Source organism: Peromyscus leucopus, chromosome 7 (genome assembly GCF_004664715.2).
Source record: "Peromyscus leucopus breed LL Stock chromosome 7, UCI_PerLeu_2.1, whole genome shotgun sequence".
NCBI lineage: Eukaryota > Metazoa > Chordata > Mammalia > Rodentia > Cricetidae > Peromyscus > Peromyscus leucopus.
In genome coordinates this window covers 94,174,243-94,192,647 of record NC_051069.1, presented here as the reverse complement: position 1 = coordinate 94,192,647, position 18,405 = coordinate 94,174,243, and the positions used below count along the sequence as shown (strand labels likewise).

Sequence of the window (18,405 nt, the reverse complement as noted above, 5' to 3'; positions counted from 1 at the left end):
TCACGTAGCCCAGGTTGTCCTTAAACTTTCTCTGAAGTTGAGGATGGCTTCTTATTTCTATCTCAGGAGTACCGCTCGCTATTCCAGGTGTGTACCAGCATGTGGTTCTAGAGATCGAACCTGAGGCTTCCTACCAATGAAGCTGTATCCCCAGCCAGTAAAGCAGGTACTTTTGAAACTGAGTAAGTCAGCTTGGTTTCTGGAGACAGTGTGGACTTAAGTTCTTGTTTGGACCTGTGCTCATCTTGTTTCTATTCTTCTGTCTATAATACGCCTTCTTCACATGCATAAAATGGAACTGTGTTTCTGTCCTGTGAAGTCAGTGATTATTAACTTTGACTGCATGTTAGACTCAACATGGAGAATTTTAAAAAATAAATATGTTTTGGTTCCACTTAAGACATAATTGCTTATGCTCTCTGGAGATGGTGACTGCATAGTTATGTTTACAAAAACCATAAAAGGCCCGGATTTTAGCTCATTTCTGTGGATGCAGTAGAGTATGGCAGACCTCATAGGCTTAAACAGCAGACATTTATTTCTCTAGGTTCTGGAGGATGTGAGAAACCCTGCCTGGAGGTGGTGCATAATGTAGTTCCAGGAGAGGGCTTCCTCTGCTCATCTCCTCACATAGAGGGGAAGGGAGAGGTGTTCCTGTCTCTCTTTGTCAGGCAGTAAACCCACCTTGAAGACATTATTTTCAGAACCCACTTAACTTCCTAAAGGGACTCTCTAAATTCCTTCACTTTAAGGGGTTGGGACTTCAATGTGAGTGTTAGGGGCACAGTTCAGTCCATAGCAGCTTCTGCATGATTCTGATGTGTCAGATTAGAAACTGGTATGTAGCAGGGCTTACCATTTAAAAAAAAAAAAAAAGAAATTAAATCTTGTACTCTTTGTAAAATGAAATTCTGGCTTCAGTGGAACTCTGAAGAAGTTATATAATGCATATAAGACTGACATTTAATTATTTATACACTAAATATTTGAAAGGTTCTGCAGTTTTTGATAAGTGTGCTTGTGTGTGTTTTTGTTTTACTTGATTCTTCTCTTGAATTAATTTCCTCTGTAGGATATAGATCATGGAAGGAGCGGCTGTACCTGTGGGCTTTTGTTTGTAAAAAGCTTGTTTGTTACATGAGTTAGTGGTCCAAAATGTAGTAGTTTAAAAAATGGAAGGCTCCGAGGAGGAGATTTAAATTGAAGCTCATGTGCCTTCCCCATACCTCACTGAAGTTAAAACCAGTCTCAGCTGCAAGGCGGGCTCTACCACTGAGCTACCCTCCCTCCAGCCATTAGGATACATGTGAGACTAAAGAGGAGATCAACATGCTTGACAGTTGAGGTCATACGACAGTGACTTCTTTCAACGGAGTGTAGCAGTCACAGTAGCTCTTAAGATGCATTTTTGTTTGTTTTGTTTTGTTTTGCGAGACAGGTTTCTTTGTGTAGCCTTAGCTATTCTGGAACTCACTTTGTAGACCAGACTGACCTTGAACCAGAGATTTGCCTGTCTGTGCATTCTGAATGCTGGGATTAAAGGTGTGCATCACACCACCTCCTGGCTTGAATTTGATCTTTTTATATTTTGTAATTTTCAAAATTAAACCCCAATTTATTCCAGTGCAGTAAATATGTTAGAATGTAATTTTGAATAGCATGTGTCTACCTACCAAGTTTTTGGGGGTGAACTAAGGCAAATGCTCAGAAGAACAAACTTAAAAACTGAAAATAAAATTTCTCAGTTAAAGACAGAGGTTTTCCAGAAAGTTCCTGGACTGACTGGAAGATTATAAGGTATTAAAACTGTGTGTCCTGGACTCAGTTTGTGTTAATATATGGGATAATGAGATCGTTTTCACCAGTATGGTTAGTTTCTGTCCTTTCTTAATGTAGACAAAGTCAGCATTACCAATATACTACTCTTATCTTTTAAGATCTGCTTGTGGGGTGGAGTGTCACATGCTTTTAATTCCAGCATTTGGGAGGCAGAGGCAGGAGGAGCTCTTGAGTTCAAGCTAGCCTGGTAGAGAGAGACACTCTCTCTCTCTCTCTCTCTCTCTCTCTCTCTCTCTCTCTCTCTCTCCCCCCCACACACACACACACACACACACTCTCACACTCACACACACACACACAGTCACACACAATCTGTCCCTTAGATTAGGCTGAAACCAGGATTTCCCAGGAATGTTAACAATATGCATCCATGCATGGATAAGCAGCTGATTGAATGTTCATACTCACAAAACAAGCTTGTGCACCATGGAGATCAACTTCCAGCTCAAATTTATTTTATGCCTCTATGTCTTATCTGTCCTTTCCCAGTTTCTTATCATGCAAAACCTTGTAAATACTGGAATGCACTTGTACCCGAGGCTGATTACTCAGTATTTCTGTCAATGAAATAAAGAGACTGGAACCATTAAACAGGTGTGTATGGTGGATATAAAAACACAAGTATGTACAGATTTTGCCAGAACCTTATGCATCTACTCTTTGAAGGCTGCTTACTTTCCAGATCAGGTTGTTTTGCCCATCACCCTGTTATTGATCGCTAAAGCAGGGTGAGCATTTCTACTTTTGTACCTGGGTCTTCAGAATGAGTGTGGAAAGTGAATCTGATTGAAAACAGATGGAGTAAGCTTACACTGAGAGTAAGTTCCGGTTGTATGATACTGTCTTTAAGATTTACTTTTGGCTTTTTTTTTTTTTTTTAAAAACAGAGAAACTAGCATTTTCTTGGAGGAGGAAGATGGGGCCTGAGTAGAAATTACTGTGACTGCACCTGAAATTTGATAGGCTTGCCCAAGAGAGAAACAGGCACTCAGATCACGGAAGGACAGTTAGCTACTGTCTGAGGCACACAGTTCACATGCCTTGGTGTGTTGTAAAACAAAAGCATGAAGCTCTTTCAGTTCTTCCTAACATGAGTCTCATCCTTAAGAAACTCATGGCTGCCTTCTCTGTCTCCACAACAGTGAGCACCTCTGCACTCGGGATGCTGCCTCTTCATGGTCATCAGTGGGGCCGTTGCTCTCGTTCCTCAGTGGATTTCCCCAAGTGGTTCCTTCTTTGGGGTGGTGTCTGTTTTATGTTCTGTTTCTGTCTTAGGGGTGCCTCTGTTCAGCAGTTAGGGTAAGGCATTTGGAGACAGTTTCCTCCAATGGGCAGCCTCCGTTCCTTCATGGAGGTTCCTCATGCCTTGTTGCTCATTGTCTCCTTGTTTCCCGATGAGCGTCTGTTGCTCTTTGCCTCCCTGAGTGCTCACTAGGGTGATGGCAGTAAACTCCATCCAGCATTCGGGGCAGGGCTTGGATGGTTTTTTTTTTCTAGTTGCTTAGTTCTTCACTTGGGGACACACTCGAGACAGTAGCTGTGGTTACAGTTAGAGTCAAAACAGCCTTAGAGAGATGTCATCACACCCCTTACTGTCTCCTCCTCTATTAAGTAAAGTCTCACTGCTTGAGATTTTCAGCTCGTTTGGGCCAGTGGAATGCCCTCGAAGGGTTTTGTATGAGAGTGCTTGTAAAAATGCAGACCCTTTATAGGTACCATTTGCCAGAAGATTACTTGAAAATTTTGAATAAGACTCTTATACTGTGTATTAAGTGTTAGTTAGCCATTTTAATAACTTTGTTTTTTCCCGTTGGGGGCCTAACCCAGAGTCTTAAGCATGTTAAGCATATAGCACATACTCTACCACTGTGCTATACTTCCAGCCAGTAGCTTAATGATAGAATACATATTTTAATTGGAACATTATTGTAAGTTTAACTTATTTTGAAAATTAAGTTCTGTATAGACATGCATGGGCTGATGATACAAGTGGATGAATACATATAATAATTGAATAGTTCATGTGCTTTCTTGGTGTGTGCATTCATGTGTGTGGGTGCATGATGTTTGGAGGACAGAGACCAGCCTTGGGTACAGTCTACTTTGGCTTTTGAGGCAGGGTGTCTCACTGATGTGGAACTCACCAGTTAGACTAGGATGACTGGCTCGAGGAATCGCCTTCCCACCTCCCTGGTTCTTGGATTCTAAGTGTGCACTGCTTCACCGGCTTTTCTGTGGGTGCTGAGGACTGAACTCAGGGCCTTAAGCTTATAAGCAAGCAATGTCCTAAGCTGTCGTATGGTTTCTTGTTGCTGGTGGATCACATGTTACAGTAGTTGAATTCAGCATCGATAATCAACTCCTGTTTCTGTTTTATATACAAATAAACTAAGGTTCAAGAATTTTAGAAATTAATCTCACTGTTATGTTTAATTAATTTAACATAAATTAATAAATTAATTTAGAAATTAATCTCATTGTTATGTTAAATACAATTGATCTTTAAAATTTTTGTGTGATCTTACAAGGTAAAGTATAATAGGTTTGGTTCTCATTACATTTTCTCCATATTTCCCTTGAGATGGTTCAGTAAAGGCCTGTGTTAGTTTGTTTCATGAATTTGAAACTAGGGCATTTCAGTGGTTCTAGGAAATTCTCAAATTTAGTCTGTTTTTTAGTTTTATGAAAATATTATGCTACAAAATAATTTCAAGGCTTTTCATAAGAGTAAGTCAATCTATAATTTCCTCAGAATTTTGTCACTAACATTTCTTTATTAGAAATGAAAATTATTGCTACTATTTGCTTTAAGTTATTTAAACATTCAGTAATGCCTTTTTAATAACTGAGATTAGGAAATATGTATTCCTCTCTAGAAGTATGATTATGATGATGGAATACTTTCTCCCTTTCTTAGCTGTTTACTTGCTCTTTGGGTTTGTTTGTATTAAATCAAAAGAATTTTATACACACAATAGTAGTGCAGTGTATAGATACTAGTAGTAATAGAATTGTCCATTATTTTTTGATCTCATTTGTTGTTTTAAAGAATAGTTACTTAGAAATTTTAGAAAATAATTTTGTCCTGAAAATATTGATCATTTCAGCTTAGAAACCCATGTCTTAGCAGGAACAGAGGTCTTTTAGTTTCAGTATTATTTCACCAGGTGGCTCGGGTGTTTGGCAATGGATGCTTTTCTAAGTAGTGAGGCGCCTATAGCTCCCTTTCCCTCCTTCCGGTCTGTATCTGTAAGGATCTCCGTTTAGGACTAAGGCAGATCTGAACTGGATGTTCGTTTCTAGAATTGGGAGGACCACTGTTGATACTTGGAAACTGCAGCCTTCATCATTGCTGCCGTTTCTGTGACTGCCTCTGTTCCTGACCCACTAGCCAGCCTGTGCTGCCTCTGCTTGTCTGGTCTCGTGAGTGGCTCAGTTTTCTCCTGGTTTGAGGAGGCTGTTAGTCTTGCATGCTGTTGTGGTGTGTGGAAGGGTACCAAGTGTCCTGAAGAGGGAAGTGAGCATGGGAGCACTAAAGTGGAGAAAGCTTAGCAGTTCTTGTTCCTCGAATTAAACATAATGAGTTTATAGGATTATGATTGTGCATAGTCATCAGAATCTGCCAGGAAAGACATCTGTTTTATTTTTTAATCTTATGTTGATGGAGAAGTAATATCTTTAAAATATGTAATGTGAAGATTTTGTATTATACCTTGTGTGAACAGGTATCCAAAGTTTGCTTTCAAGAAACTGTTAGTATCAAGTTGTCTTAGATACTCATTATTAATCTGAGTATACTTTCCTAAGTGGAAAATAAGTTGCTGTGAATATCAGGATTTTCATTTATTACTCTGGACTACATTCTAGTTGTTTAGTATATTCAAGTAATTTTCCTTTGTTTTTATTCCTAGGTTGCACGTTTTCAAAAAATACCTAATGGTGAAAATGAGACAATGATTCCTGTATTGACATCAAAGAAAGCAAGTGAATTACCAGTCAGTGAGGTTGCAGGCATTCTCCAAGTAAGTGGCTGGTGAGGAGGCGGCGGCGGCGGCGGCGGCAGGTGTAAAGCAGCCATTTAGATGAAGTTAGTGCTGACCTATTGCGTTTTCTTGGCTGATAGAAGCACTGGTCGGTGCTGTCTAGCAGAATAGCCCCCAGTTACATGACGACACGACAGGAAATGTGGCTGGAGTCATGGAGCAACTGTGTTTAAGGAACGGCGTGTGGTGGCTGGGCAGTGCAGCTCGGGAGCAGGAGTATGGCCAGCATCTGCTTGCACTGCTTATCAGGGGGAAAGTAATTAATTTAACTAGTACCATAGTGGGGTTAGGATCTTTTGTTTGTTTGTTTTTCCAAGACAAGGTTTCTCTGTGTAACCCTGGCTGTCCTGAAACTCACTTTGTAGACCATGCTGGCCTCGAACTCACAGAGATTTGATTGCCTCTGCCTCCCCAGTGCTGGGATTAAAGGTTTTTGCCACCATGCCCAGCAGGATTTTTTTTTTTTTAAATAGATTTTTTTTTTTTAAGGTAAAGTGAAAGCTAAGTACAAGTGTGGGTTTTCAGATAAGTATTAATTATGTAATTTTATTCTCTTCCTAATTTTAAAAAGTACTGTGTAGTCAAACATGACAAGAGAATTTTTTTTTCCTCTTTTTTTATTTTATTTTACAATACCATTCAGTTCTACATATCAGCTACGGGTTCCCCTATTCTCCCCCCTCCCACACCCTCCCCTTACTCCCAGCCTACCCCCCATTCCCACCTCCTCCAGGGCAAATCCTCCCCCGAGGACTGCGATCAACCTGGTAGACTCAGTCCAGGCAGGTCCAGTCCCTTCCTCCCAGACTGAGCCAAGTGTCCCTGCATAAGCTCCAGGTTGACAAGAGAATTTTTATTTAGCCATTTTAATTGTTGTTTTAAAAACACTGGTATCCATTTTTGAGGGATTTTTGTTTTGGTATATTTATACTTAGTTCTAAAACCACTTATTTTAAGTATATTTACGTTTTAGAAAACTTGATTACTGAACTGTTGCCAACTTTGCTGGTGAAGGAAATTAGCTGTTTCTGAGATGTTGTAATTTCATTTTTTTCCCCCACCCAGAGCCGAGAACTGAACCCAGGGCCTTGCGCTTACTAGGCAAGCGCTCTACCGCTGAGCTAAATCCCCAACCCATAATTTCATTTCTTATGATTGTTAAAATCATGAGAGTAACTGAAGGACTTAGATGATATTGCCATGTCCCAAGAAAAATTGTTAACTCTGTTGTTTTGAGTAATTTAAGACACCCAAGTTTTCATTCTGATACAATAACATAATCTAGAAGCAAAAGAAAAAAAAATCTCAGTGGTTTAATAAACGCAGAGAACAGGAAGGGCATTTGTAGCCCACTGAATATTCTTTTGGAGACACTAATTTTAGAAAAAAAATTAAAGACCAATTAAAATACATAGGAATTATGGTTTCCTTTTATTATTCCTTTTCTTCATAGAAAAAGAAAAACACTCTTGTTGCTTATTGAGATAGTATTTATATAATATCAGTGTGCTTTAAAGAAGTTAATCTGAGATTTTCATGCATGGGTATAACATATTCTGGCTACACTCACCCTCTGCCCTATCCTGTTCACCAGCCTCAGTCGTCTTCCACCAGATCCCACCCACTTCTGTGCCTTTGTTTTTCTTTGTGGCCCACGTGGTTTATCCAGGACCAGTCGGGCCTGAGTGTTGCTGTAGAAGAGCATGGTGGCAGCTCACCAGTGGCAGGCAGCCTCTGACAACAGTGACGTCTCTGTCACCTCCTGACTGCCTTAGCCCCTGGGCAGGGTGCTGCCCCACCCTGACTCCTGACTGCGTGTTTACTGACGCAGGGTTGCGCAGGGCCTCATGAGTGCCATGCCATGTCCCATGTCTAAGTAGTTCTGTCATGCCTCTAAGATGCTGTTTCTGGGCTCTCCTCTCCTCAATTGGCTCTTATGTCCTGCCCTTTGTTGCTAGAGTTTTCCTGCCTGCCCACAGTCAGGACAAATCTCCATCACCCGCCAGTCCCACAGCCGCTCAGACCCAACCAAGTAAACACAGAGACTTACATTGCTTACAAACTGTATGGCAGTGGCAGGCTTCTTGCTAACTGTTCTTATAGCTTAAATTAATCCATTTCTACAAATCTATATCCTGCCACGCAGCTCGTGGCTTACCGGTGCTTTACATCTTCCTTGTCCTGGCAGCAGCTGCAGGCAGTGACTCTGTCTGCCTTCCTGTTCTTTTATTTCTCCTCTCTGTTAGTCCCGCCTATACTTCCTGCCTAGCCACGGCCAATCAGGTTTTATTTATTGACCAATCAGAGCAACTTGACATACAGACCATCACCCAGCACAGCCAAGTGCAGACCATCTCAGACACCTGCACTCAGGCCCGTGGTCCTAATCATCCTCTATGCGGACCTGCTGGGTAAAGCCATGAGGAACCCAAGAACCTAAGGGGTGATTTTTTGGGTGTCCTGTTTAATGCTAGACACTCAGAAGTCACTTAGTCTCAAGACCGTGACCAGCTATGAAAGTTTTCGTTTACTGCTGCTTGTGGCAAAGAGAAGATCAAGACTGAACATAGCACTAGTTGGTGGATATAAATAAGTATTTAAGAGGCATTTATTAAAATCCATTTATCAAAATAAAAGTAAGTTCACCTTACACTAATTTTAAGTGTAAATTTTGACAAAGTGACCATCACTAATAAAACAAGCTCTTACCCTGTAGCTCAGACTGGTCATCTAGAACTCCTGGTGTTATCTCAGTTGTTTTCCAACATGAGATAATTCTCCTGCCCCAGCCTCCTGAGTATGCAAGTGTGAGTAGTGTAATGGTATTGTGAGTGTGAGCCGCCATGCCTGCTAAAATATAGAACATTTTTGTTCCAGGAAGCTTTTCCATGTCCCTTTATAGTTAATCTTGTCTGAATATTATGGCTGCGGGTCCCATATAAAACCTTTGGGAGACGTTCTGTGATTAGTAGGGGCTGGAGAGATAGCTCAGTGGTTAAGGTCACACACTTCCTGTTCTTGCAGAGGATCCAGGTTCAGCTCCCAGTACCCCCACTCAGTGACTCTCTATGTATGTGACTCCAGTTCAGGGGATCTAGTGCCCTCTTCTGGCCTCTACAGGCAATGTAAGCATGTGTTACATAAAACAGGCAGACTATTCATATACATTTAAAAAAAGCTTCTTTTAATGTGGTCATATACTATGTATTCTTTTGTGTTTTGTTTACTGTCTGCTAACATTTTGAATAACTTTTAATGTAAAATTTAATAGGCTGATCTTCAGAATGGCTTAAACAAATCTGAAGTTAGTCATAGGCGAGCCTTCCATGGCTGGAATGAGTTTGATATTAGTGAAGATGAACCACTATGGAAGAAGTATATTTCTCAGGTGAGACACTTTCCCCTCCATTTCTGCTGTGTAACTCACATTGACTTTTATGGTTGTGAATATCCTGAGATTGGCCTACAGAGAAAAGAAATCATTTTTACAGTGTCCCCCCCCCCTAAAAATTTACATGTAAAGTTGGAATTTCTATAGTTCTGACTCCTCATTTGATTTTGGCAAAAGACTGACGAAAAGTGAGTGTAACTTAGAGGGCAGCATTTTCTGTATTGCTGGGTTGTCAGCAAACACTAGACAGTAGGCTCTTTGTGGATGCTGACCTCAGGCTTCCTAGTTATGGGAGGATGATATATTTGCAGGGAATCTTGGCCAGCTTAGAAAATTATTAAATTCATAATTAAATCCTAACTACCAGGGTATAAGTTATACCTTTCTTATCAACTCTGTGATTTCCGTTGGCCTCCATTGGTGATGACCTCAGGAAATAGTAAGCTCAGAGTAGATTATGGCCATTCATAATTACCTTTATTTTAATTTTTAGCAAAGCCTTACTATAGCTTTAAAAATTTGGTAACAATTACATTAGTGTAAAAAGTTGAATCATTCTGTGGCTAGTTTTAACTAGTAAAGTTTGGTCTGCTAAACAAAGAAACACTGAGTAGAGAAAACTTTTGTGAAGGCATTGAAACGAAAGTTTGTATTTAATATGTTTAGACGGCATCATCAGCTAATGAGATAAGCTTTGTGCATGTGGTTATGTACAGTCGCCCAGCCAAAGCTTTAAGGGTGACAGGACTGTGTGTGCCTTGTTTCATAGAGCACTCCTGTTGATGGCTGTAACCTCACATTTGCACCCCACCGTAAGAAAGCCTAACATAGTTCGTTTGACCTATCCTGCTTGACTTATCAATTGGCAATGTGATTGAATTGTTCTCTTTCTTGATCCTGCTATCCAAGCCAGAGTACCCGACTCCTGGGATTCCTGTAGGAGTTAAACAGTGCCTGGGATATAGTTAAGCATAAGTAACAGTTACCATCAAGTAGCAGTTATTAGTCGTATAATATTGGATGGTTCTTCTTTAGGAGAATATTGAGTTTGTTGTTCTGTAAACATCTGTCTGGTACTCTCCTTGTGAAGTGGCATCTTAATTAGAACCATGGCAGAGCTTTTCTTCGGGGTGGCAAAAGGCTCTGCCATCAACGTGTGGTGGTTAGCAGCTGACATTAAAGAGGGTTCTCTGGGTTACCTAGTCCTATAGTCTCATTCTTAGCTACTACAGATTCCTTTATCTAAGGTTCCATTGGAAGATTATGGCGCTTAAAATTATTTTAAGTTACCACACAGGTGACAGCTGGAATCAAAGCCAGTTACTTTTATTCAACCATACACTGTATGGCAGTTATATATTTAACCACACACTGTATGACAGCTATAGTTTTATTTGCTATCAGTCTTTAGCCTCAGTATTTAGGTTAAAAGCCATTTCTTTTTCTAGTTTCAGAAATTCAGGCACCTATCCTTGTTAAATTAATACAGTACTGCAAGCCAGGTGTGGTAATGCATTCCTATAATTTCAATACTGGGAAGCTTAGGCAAGAGGATCATGAATTTGAAGCGAGCCTGGACTACGTAAAAACAAAAAACAATCAAAAATTAATATACTGCTACAGGTATATACATACTAGAAAGAATTAGCGATTTTGTTGTTGTTTTTGGAGACAGGGTTTCTCTGTGTAGCCCCGGCTGCCTTGGAACTTGCTCTGTAGACCAGGCTGGCCTCCAACTCATAGATCCACCTGCCTTTGCCTCTCGAGTGCTAGAATTAAAGGTATATGCCAACACCCAGGTTAGCCAATTCTTTATTGTAAATATTGATATTTAATTTTCTTTTTCTGAAAAGGAACTGTTATATAGCTTTTAAGCATGAGCACTACTTTTTTTGTTGCTTGAAAATAAAGCATATATAGACTCTTGTAATTTCATAATGATGTCCTTTTTTGAAAAAGCCTTTATTGAGATAAAGCGGAATTGTCCTTCATATAGGAATGTTGAATTGTTTGTTTTAACTTCCAGTTTAAAAATCCCCTTATTATGCTGCTTCTGGCTTCTGCAGTCATCAGTATTTTAATGCATCAGTTTGATGATGCTGTCAGTATCACTGTGGTAAGTAAACTCCTTTATTTTTTAAATTTTAAATTCCTTGGTTATTCGTATCAGTTGGGTTTGGTTTTACTTTGGAAATTAAAGTGAATCAAAATGAATCAGATTAAAAGATAATTATCTAGCTGTAGTAATTTTCTTTTGTTCTGGTTTGAGCTGGAGGCCTTCCTGTGTTCCTCAGGCTTGCCCTCCTGGCCTCAGCTGTGCTGGTGTGTGAGCTTCCCAGGTAGCTGGGATTACAGGCGTGTACAGTCAGCTTCACAGATAAGAAATAATTGATGATTTTCTAGTTCAACAAAAATTCCTGTTGCTTTTCAGTTGAAAATATTTTGACTAACAATATGTCAAAACTATTTTAACAACACTGACTTTTTCTTGTTTCTGTATGCTTTTTGTGTTAATGGCAAACGTTATGATGTATAGACTGTCAAAGCTTTAGCACAATTGGAAGTGGCCTTAAGCTGTGTCAGTAGTCATTGTTGTCTTTCGTTGTCCTCTTTAGACAATTACAGCCTCTGGGTTTGGGAATGCACACCACTAACACCAGCTATGCTGCTTGGGTGGCAGAGGGAGGATAGCAAGTCCCAGGGTATGGTGGGCAACGTAGTGAAGGAGACCCTTCCTCAGATGTCTAGAATGTTCTTGATAGAGGAGTAAAATGAATTTTATAATTTCCCCCCTGAGTATATATGTTTTTACTAGTCTGTGATGAATGGGAAGCATGTATAGATTGAAATACAAGTAGCTGTCTTAAGGAAGGGCCATTGTGAGGTGAACCAGCCTTTTACTTATAGTTGGAAGTTCTGACTGCCCACTTCCCATTCTGGCAGCTTCTTCCAAATTATCACATAGAGACTTAATATTATATATAAATGATTGGCAAATAGCTCAGGCTTGCTACTAGCTAACTATTAATTACCCATATTTCTATTTATGCTTTGCCACGTGACTCCTGGCTTGTTGCCTCATTTTCTATGTGTTCTGATTGCTCGGTGGCTGGCTAGTGTCTCCTCTGACTCCGCCTTCTTCTTCCTAGAGTCCTGTGTTTTTAGCTGCGCCACCTATACTCCCTGCCTGGTTACCTGCCTGCCAGTTTTTTATTAACCAGTGAGAGTAATATATATTCACAGTGCACAGAAGGATTATTCCACAGCATTTCCTTAAAAGAATAATGTTGCTAGTGATAAGAATAGACTTTCAAGTAGTAATTAAAGCTACTGTAAATTTTTATGTATTACCATGAATTTTAGATACCTTTCAAGTATTTAAAACTTTAATGACATTAGTAGTGATTTTAACAGTTAATAAGTTTAGAAATATGTCAGCATTTATACTTGAATAATTAGATAAACCAATATTTTCCAAATGATTTATGTCTGAGATTATCAAATTTCAGTAGGAAAAAGATAGATGAATGGATTCAGTTGAAAAAAGGTAGATAATAGAATTTAATGTGGAAGATTATGAAAAGTTCAATGACACAGTTTTGCATTTTACAATACTTACTTTAAGTAATGTTTGTTTAGTTTTAGTGTGGTAGATAAAAATGTCTGTATTCTGGAAAGGCAAATACTCCTTCATTTACCAACTTTTTTTTTTTTTTTTTTGGTTTGAGGCTTGATTTTTTTTTTTCTCTCATAGTTTATTAAATAATTCTCATGCTGCTTCTACCCAACAACGTACCAATTGGATTCCAGCTTTCTGTAGAAAAAGTAGGATCAAGGTTAACTCATCAATAGAGAGAGCCCTTGCCTTGCCCACCATGTGTTTGACAAATCAGCACTAGCGGAATTTGGCCAGTTTTTTAAAACAAAACAAAACAAACTTTTTTTTTTTTCTAGGAAAAGCTATTTGTGTTAACATGTATCGGATTTTTAAATTCTTTCCATAAATTAGTGTGCAGAAATTAAAATTAAACAAGTAATTAATGTGTCAACCATAACAGATGTTACCCACATAAATAAAGCTAGTCTTTAATTTGGGAGGACTTGGGTGGATTCAGAAAGTTTTGGAAGCTATCATGGGGATGGTTAGCCATTTAAATTCATATTCTTCCCTCTCAGGTCCTAAGACAAACTGATTTCTTAGTGCAAAAATCCATTCTCCTGGGACTGCACAGCCAGAGAGACACAATGTGGCTAAAAGTTATTTCTTGTTAATGCCTGATTTAAAAGGGTGTTTGTTTTTTAGGCAATACTTATTGTCGTCACCGTGGCCTTTGTTCAGGTGAGTAATCTGTTTTGCCAGGTTAATAGTGGTATATTAGTTGATTACTTAAACAATTAAAGTGATTTATGGGAAATAATCTGAACATACTGGGTGGTAGTAGATTCCTAATAATTTATTATTTTAAAACAATTTCAGATAATAGCCAGCTGTGGACAGTTGTGAGAAGAGGGCACTGCTTTGATTTAGTGAGTGAGATGAACATAGTTTTTTTTTTTTTTTTTTTTTTTTTTTTTGATAGAAACAGATGGAAACAAACAAACAAAAAAAGCGTGGCAATATAAATATAATCCAATAAGTTTAAAAAAAATTTTCAGTAATAAAACTAGGCCACTACCCATTAGTGCTGAGTCTAGATGAACAAAGAAAAAGTGAGTATAAAATTGAGTGGGCAGTTTATCAGATGCCATCTGAAGAAGACTCGGTAGAATGCTGAGATTGGTTCTCTTGGCAACAGTGGACTTTTCACTGAGTTTGTTTCCTAGCCTTATTAGTCTTGTTTGGTAATTAAAGTTATTTTCTCGGTATTGGTGATCCCTTACTCCTCTTATTTTCCTCAGAAGGGGTGATCCTACTTCCTGTTCATTATGAGTCATTCAAACACCAAAAGAAACAGATAAGAGGTCTCTTTTAAAGATGATTCTGAATAATGTGGAGGTGGTGTCATGATTTCTTTCTTTCTCAGCACTCAGGTAGAGGCAGGAGGATGGTCAACTCAAGGCCAACATGGGCCACATGTTAAAACCCTACTTTTAGACAAAGAAGAAGGGAAAGGAAAAAAGCTGAGGATGGAGAAGAGAGGGTCATAACACACCAGGCATGGTGTCAGGTTAGCAAGTGTAGGAATAAAACACACATAGGCTTAGTTTATAAACTTCTTTTATGTTTATTTAAATGCTTGGAACTTCTGTATATTTTAGAAGTATCCAAATTTTATCAGTCCTCACTTTGAATATGGCCAGTAACAGTAGAAGGATTAATTTACTGTAGGGAGAAATGTAATGATGCTGTATGTCCCTAGGTCCATGCTCTGATTCTTAAATTATGCATCATGTATAAAATATTTTCTGATGATTTTTATCATTGTCCTGGTGTCTTACAATAGTTCCTGATACAGTAAGTTTCTAGTTCTGTAATAACTGAGTATAGGAGGCCAGCTGGAGTCTGATTACTTGGAAATTTATGAGCTCCTTTAGTAGACCACCAGTGTTCTTGTTCATGGTTGAAGGGTCAAGGGTGAGGCATCTCCTTAGGACAGCCTTTGGGCTGTTGGAGCTGGTAAGTGTAGCATCAGCATGTCAGGCTGTGCATCCTCTAAGGAACTTACTCAATGTAGCATCAGCATCCAGGCTGTACATCCTCTAAGGAAGTTACTCACTCCAGCCAAGTGAGTGGAGTGCTCTATACTGGGCCAGCAACTGGAGGCCTCTCGTGACGCCTCACCCTGCATTGTGGCAGTCAGCTCCCTCTTGGGTTTTCACTAATACATAAGACGTATGAAAAGCTCTCGCAGCTTGCCCTCTTTGGAAAATAAAGGGCTCCCATCCTCAAAATACACCATAGAGTTCGAGTTTTAACATAATCAATGTGGAGTTTTACATGGAGTGGGTTATGTATTTTAAATGTAGCTGGGATCTGTTGCTGATGTCTCAATAGTGGTTTATTTGATGCTGCATTAGCTGCTTTTTTCATTGTTGTGACCCAGTATCTGACAAGGAGTAACTTGAGGAAGAGAGTTGAGTTTAGGGAAGGTGTGGTGGCAGGAGGCAGGAGGCAGGAGCTTGTGGTGGCCACTTGCATTTAAATCTGCAGGTAGGGAGCTGAGAGCCGGCAGCAAGTGGGTTAGAATACAAACTCGAAGGCCAGCTTTAGTGACCCACATCCTCTAATGAAGCTCTCTTTCTAAAGGTTCTACACCTGTCAGATACAGCGCCCCCATCTGGGGACCAAGTGTTCAATCCCATGAGCCTATGGGACATTTTACATTCAATCCACAACAGCTGAGAAAGAAAACGGCCTCAAAACATGAAAAGCTTCATTGTTAATTAATAAGTATGTTTTTACACAGGTTTGACCCCTTTCCTCAAACATGTCTAAGAAAGCAACAAACTATTTTAAAAGCAAATTGAAACCATTCTTCCCATCATTTTCCTTCTGCTCAGTCCTTCAGGTCACTGGCTACCCTGCGTTGTCATAGAATGACCCCTCCTACAACAGCTTTGCAAAGACAAAGACTGCTAGCTTCTGTTTGGTTAGTTGGTTAGTGTTTTCTACCCTTAGAGAATTTTTGTATAAAACTTCCAAATTCTTCACTGTGGTTGGTGGATTGAGAGGCATGCCTAATACTTTTTATATTTGTAGATTTTGCTTTCATTTGTCCCTCTTGTCTGGGCAGTGACTGATACAGTTCTGAGATACTGTTACCTAGAGTATCTCATTTGCATTCTCATTTGAAGCAGTTGATGATGGGTAGATTTGGCGAGTGCTAGTTCACACGGCAGGTATTTTCAAGACTCTATCTTTTATTCCTGCTTTTGTCCCCCACCTTTAACTTCAGGCCAAAAGATTAGACCCGAGGAGGCCTTGGTGCCATATGAGACCCACGGCTAAGGGAAGCATAGGCTAAGTAGTGCAGCGCGATGGAGATGTTTCTGACCCCAAGCTGTGGGTCATGTGCATGGCAGGTGATGTGAGTGCAGAACAGCATCAGGGCCTCTCAGAAGCTTCCCTTTCATATGATTCAGCTGGACAAGAAAAGGGAGTGTCAGTAGCAGCCACATTGTTATTTCCAAGCAAATTTAGTCTACAAACTAGTATAGTTAGTGTGGGCTTACGTCTTCAAAGTAAATATCACATATAGGTAAATAATGACTTCGTTGGTTGCTAAACCCAAATGTAAAATTATCTTAAAAATCAGGCTCAATTATGTTAACTTTATGTACTCTTTGGATGCAGTAATTGGCTTTCATTTTCTTCTAAGCAATCTTTGATTTGCACATTGACTTTTAAAATGTATAATTGGGAGTATTTAATTTTTATAATTGTTTGATTACAGTAATTTAGGGACAAGGTTTTTATGAGTTAAGAATATAAAGATAAGGCCGGGCGTTGGTGGCGCACGCCTTTAATCCCAGCACTTGGGAGGCAGAGCCAGGCGGATCGCTGTGAGTTCGAGGCCAGCCTGGGCTACCAAGTGAGCTCCAGGAAAGGCGTAAAGCTACACAGAGAAACCCTGTCTCGAAAAACCAAATATATATATATATATATATATATATATTGTATATATATATATATATATAATATATATGTAAATCAAGATATGAATTGGGAGAAAATTTTAAGTAGTAATGATTAATATTTAAGTCTAAAAGGACCATTTGAATTCCTTTGTGTTTTGTTAGTGTTAAATTCTACTTTTTCTCTAAATAGGAATATCGTTCAGAAAAATCTCTAGAAGAATTGAGTAAACTTGTCCCACCAGAATGCCATTGGTATGTTATTTTATTTGAAAGAGATTTTTACACCTTAAAAGATAGAAACTGAATGGCACTAGCACTGTAAGCATTGTTGTTCCAGCTTCGTTTTAACATAAAGAAGAGACTACTGAACATGACAAGAAAAAATCTGATCAGTGTAGCTAACATTGCATTATTGATGGTTTTGCCACAGCTTTGTTCAACAGGCTTTTTTTCTTAATTGTTCGTGTATGTGCATGTTCGTATGTGTGAGTGGGCATGCGTGTGCTGCCACGACACACCTGGGACGGTCAGAAAATTTCTTGAGGTGTTGGCATTCACCTCCCACAGTTTTTGAGGCAGATTTGTCTTGTTTGTCACCATGTGTGCTGGCCCTTCCGGGGCTTCTCTTTATTTCTGTCTTCCTGTAGGAGGGCAGGGATGTAGCTGATGGTACTATGTTCGATTTGGCTCACTTGTGCTTTAAGTGGAGGCTCTTTCTTATGTATGGAGCAGTGAGTGTATGTTGAACACTCTTCTAAGTAATTGATGAAAGTAGTGTAATGAAATATATCTCAAGATAGCCTCAGTGTGAACATTTGAATAGCTAATCAGGTTTTCCAATAATTTCCCCCCGTTACCTGTGTAATCTAATAAGAGCACACAGTATGTCAAATGCTTAATTTTTTTTTTTTTTTTAATTTAAGACAGGTCTTACTATGTAGCATTGGCTGGCCTGAAACTTGCTATGTTGACCAGGCTATCTTCAAACTCAGAGATCTGCCTGCTTCTGCCTCCCAAATGATCCCTAGCTTTTTTTGTTTTGTTTTTAAAGATGAATTTTTAAAAATCATTTTAGATTATTTGTGTGTATGTCTCTGTGTGGGTATGTGCATATGAGTACAGGAGCCTGAGGAGGCAGGAAGTGTTGGATTCTCTGGTGCTGGAGTTCTAGGCAGTTGTGAGCTGCCTGATGTGGGTGCTGGGGGCTACACTTGAGGCCTCAGCAAGAGCAGCATATGTTTTTAATCACCGAGCCTGTGCTCTGCGTTTTTATGTTTGACTTATCTCTTTGGAAATAATAGTGTTTTTCTTAAGACAGGTTCACTGAAATCAAATGTAATCCTAAAGAGAAATAGTATGGTTTTTCTTACTGTGATGTTTTCTGTTTCATGCTACAGTGTGCGTGAAGGAAAATTGGAGCATACACTCGCCCGAGACTTGGTTCCAGGTGACACAGTTTGCCTTTCTGTGGGAGACAGAGTTCCTGCGGACTTACGCTTATTTGAGGTAAGGTGAGGGTGTATGGATATTGATTAATGGAAGGGTTAGCAGTTC

The 18,405-nt window shown here is 39.4% G+C and overlaps 1 protein-coding gene across 2 annotated transcripts in view; it reads left to right on the top strand.

Annotated features, from left to right (window-relative positions):
* Positions 1-18,405, top strand: part of Atp2c1 (ATPase secretory pathway Ca2+ transporting 1) — a 92,638-nt gene that overhangs the window by 25,465 nt on the left and 48,768 nt on the right. For both annotated transcript variants that reach the window (XM_037207890.1, XM_028869885.1), the window contains 6 exons: positions 5,751-5,861; positions 9,154-9,270; positions 11,300-11,389; positions 13,577-13,612; positions 17,042-17,103; positions 18,249-18,357. In XM_037207890.1, coding sequence (XP_037063785.1) covers positions 5,793-5,861; positions 9,154-9,270; positions 11,300-11,389; positions 13,577-13,612; positions 17,042-17,103; positions 18,249-18,357 — 483 coding nt within the window. In that variant the 5' untranslated portion in view covers positions 5,751-5,792. The remainder of the gene's footprint in view (positions 1-5,750; positions 5,862-9,153; positions 9,271-11,299; positions 11,390-13,576; positions 13,613-17,041; positions 17,104-18,248; positions 18,358-18,405) is intronic.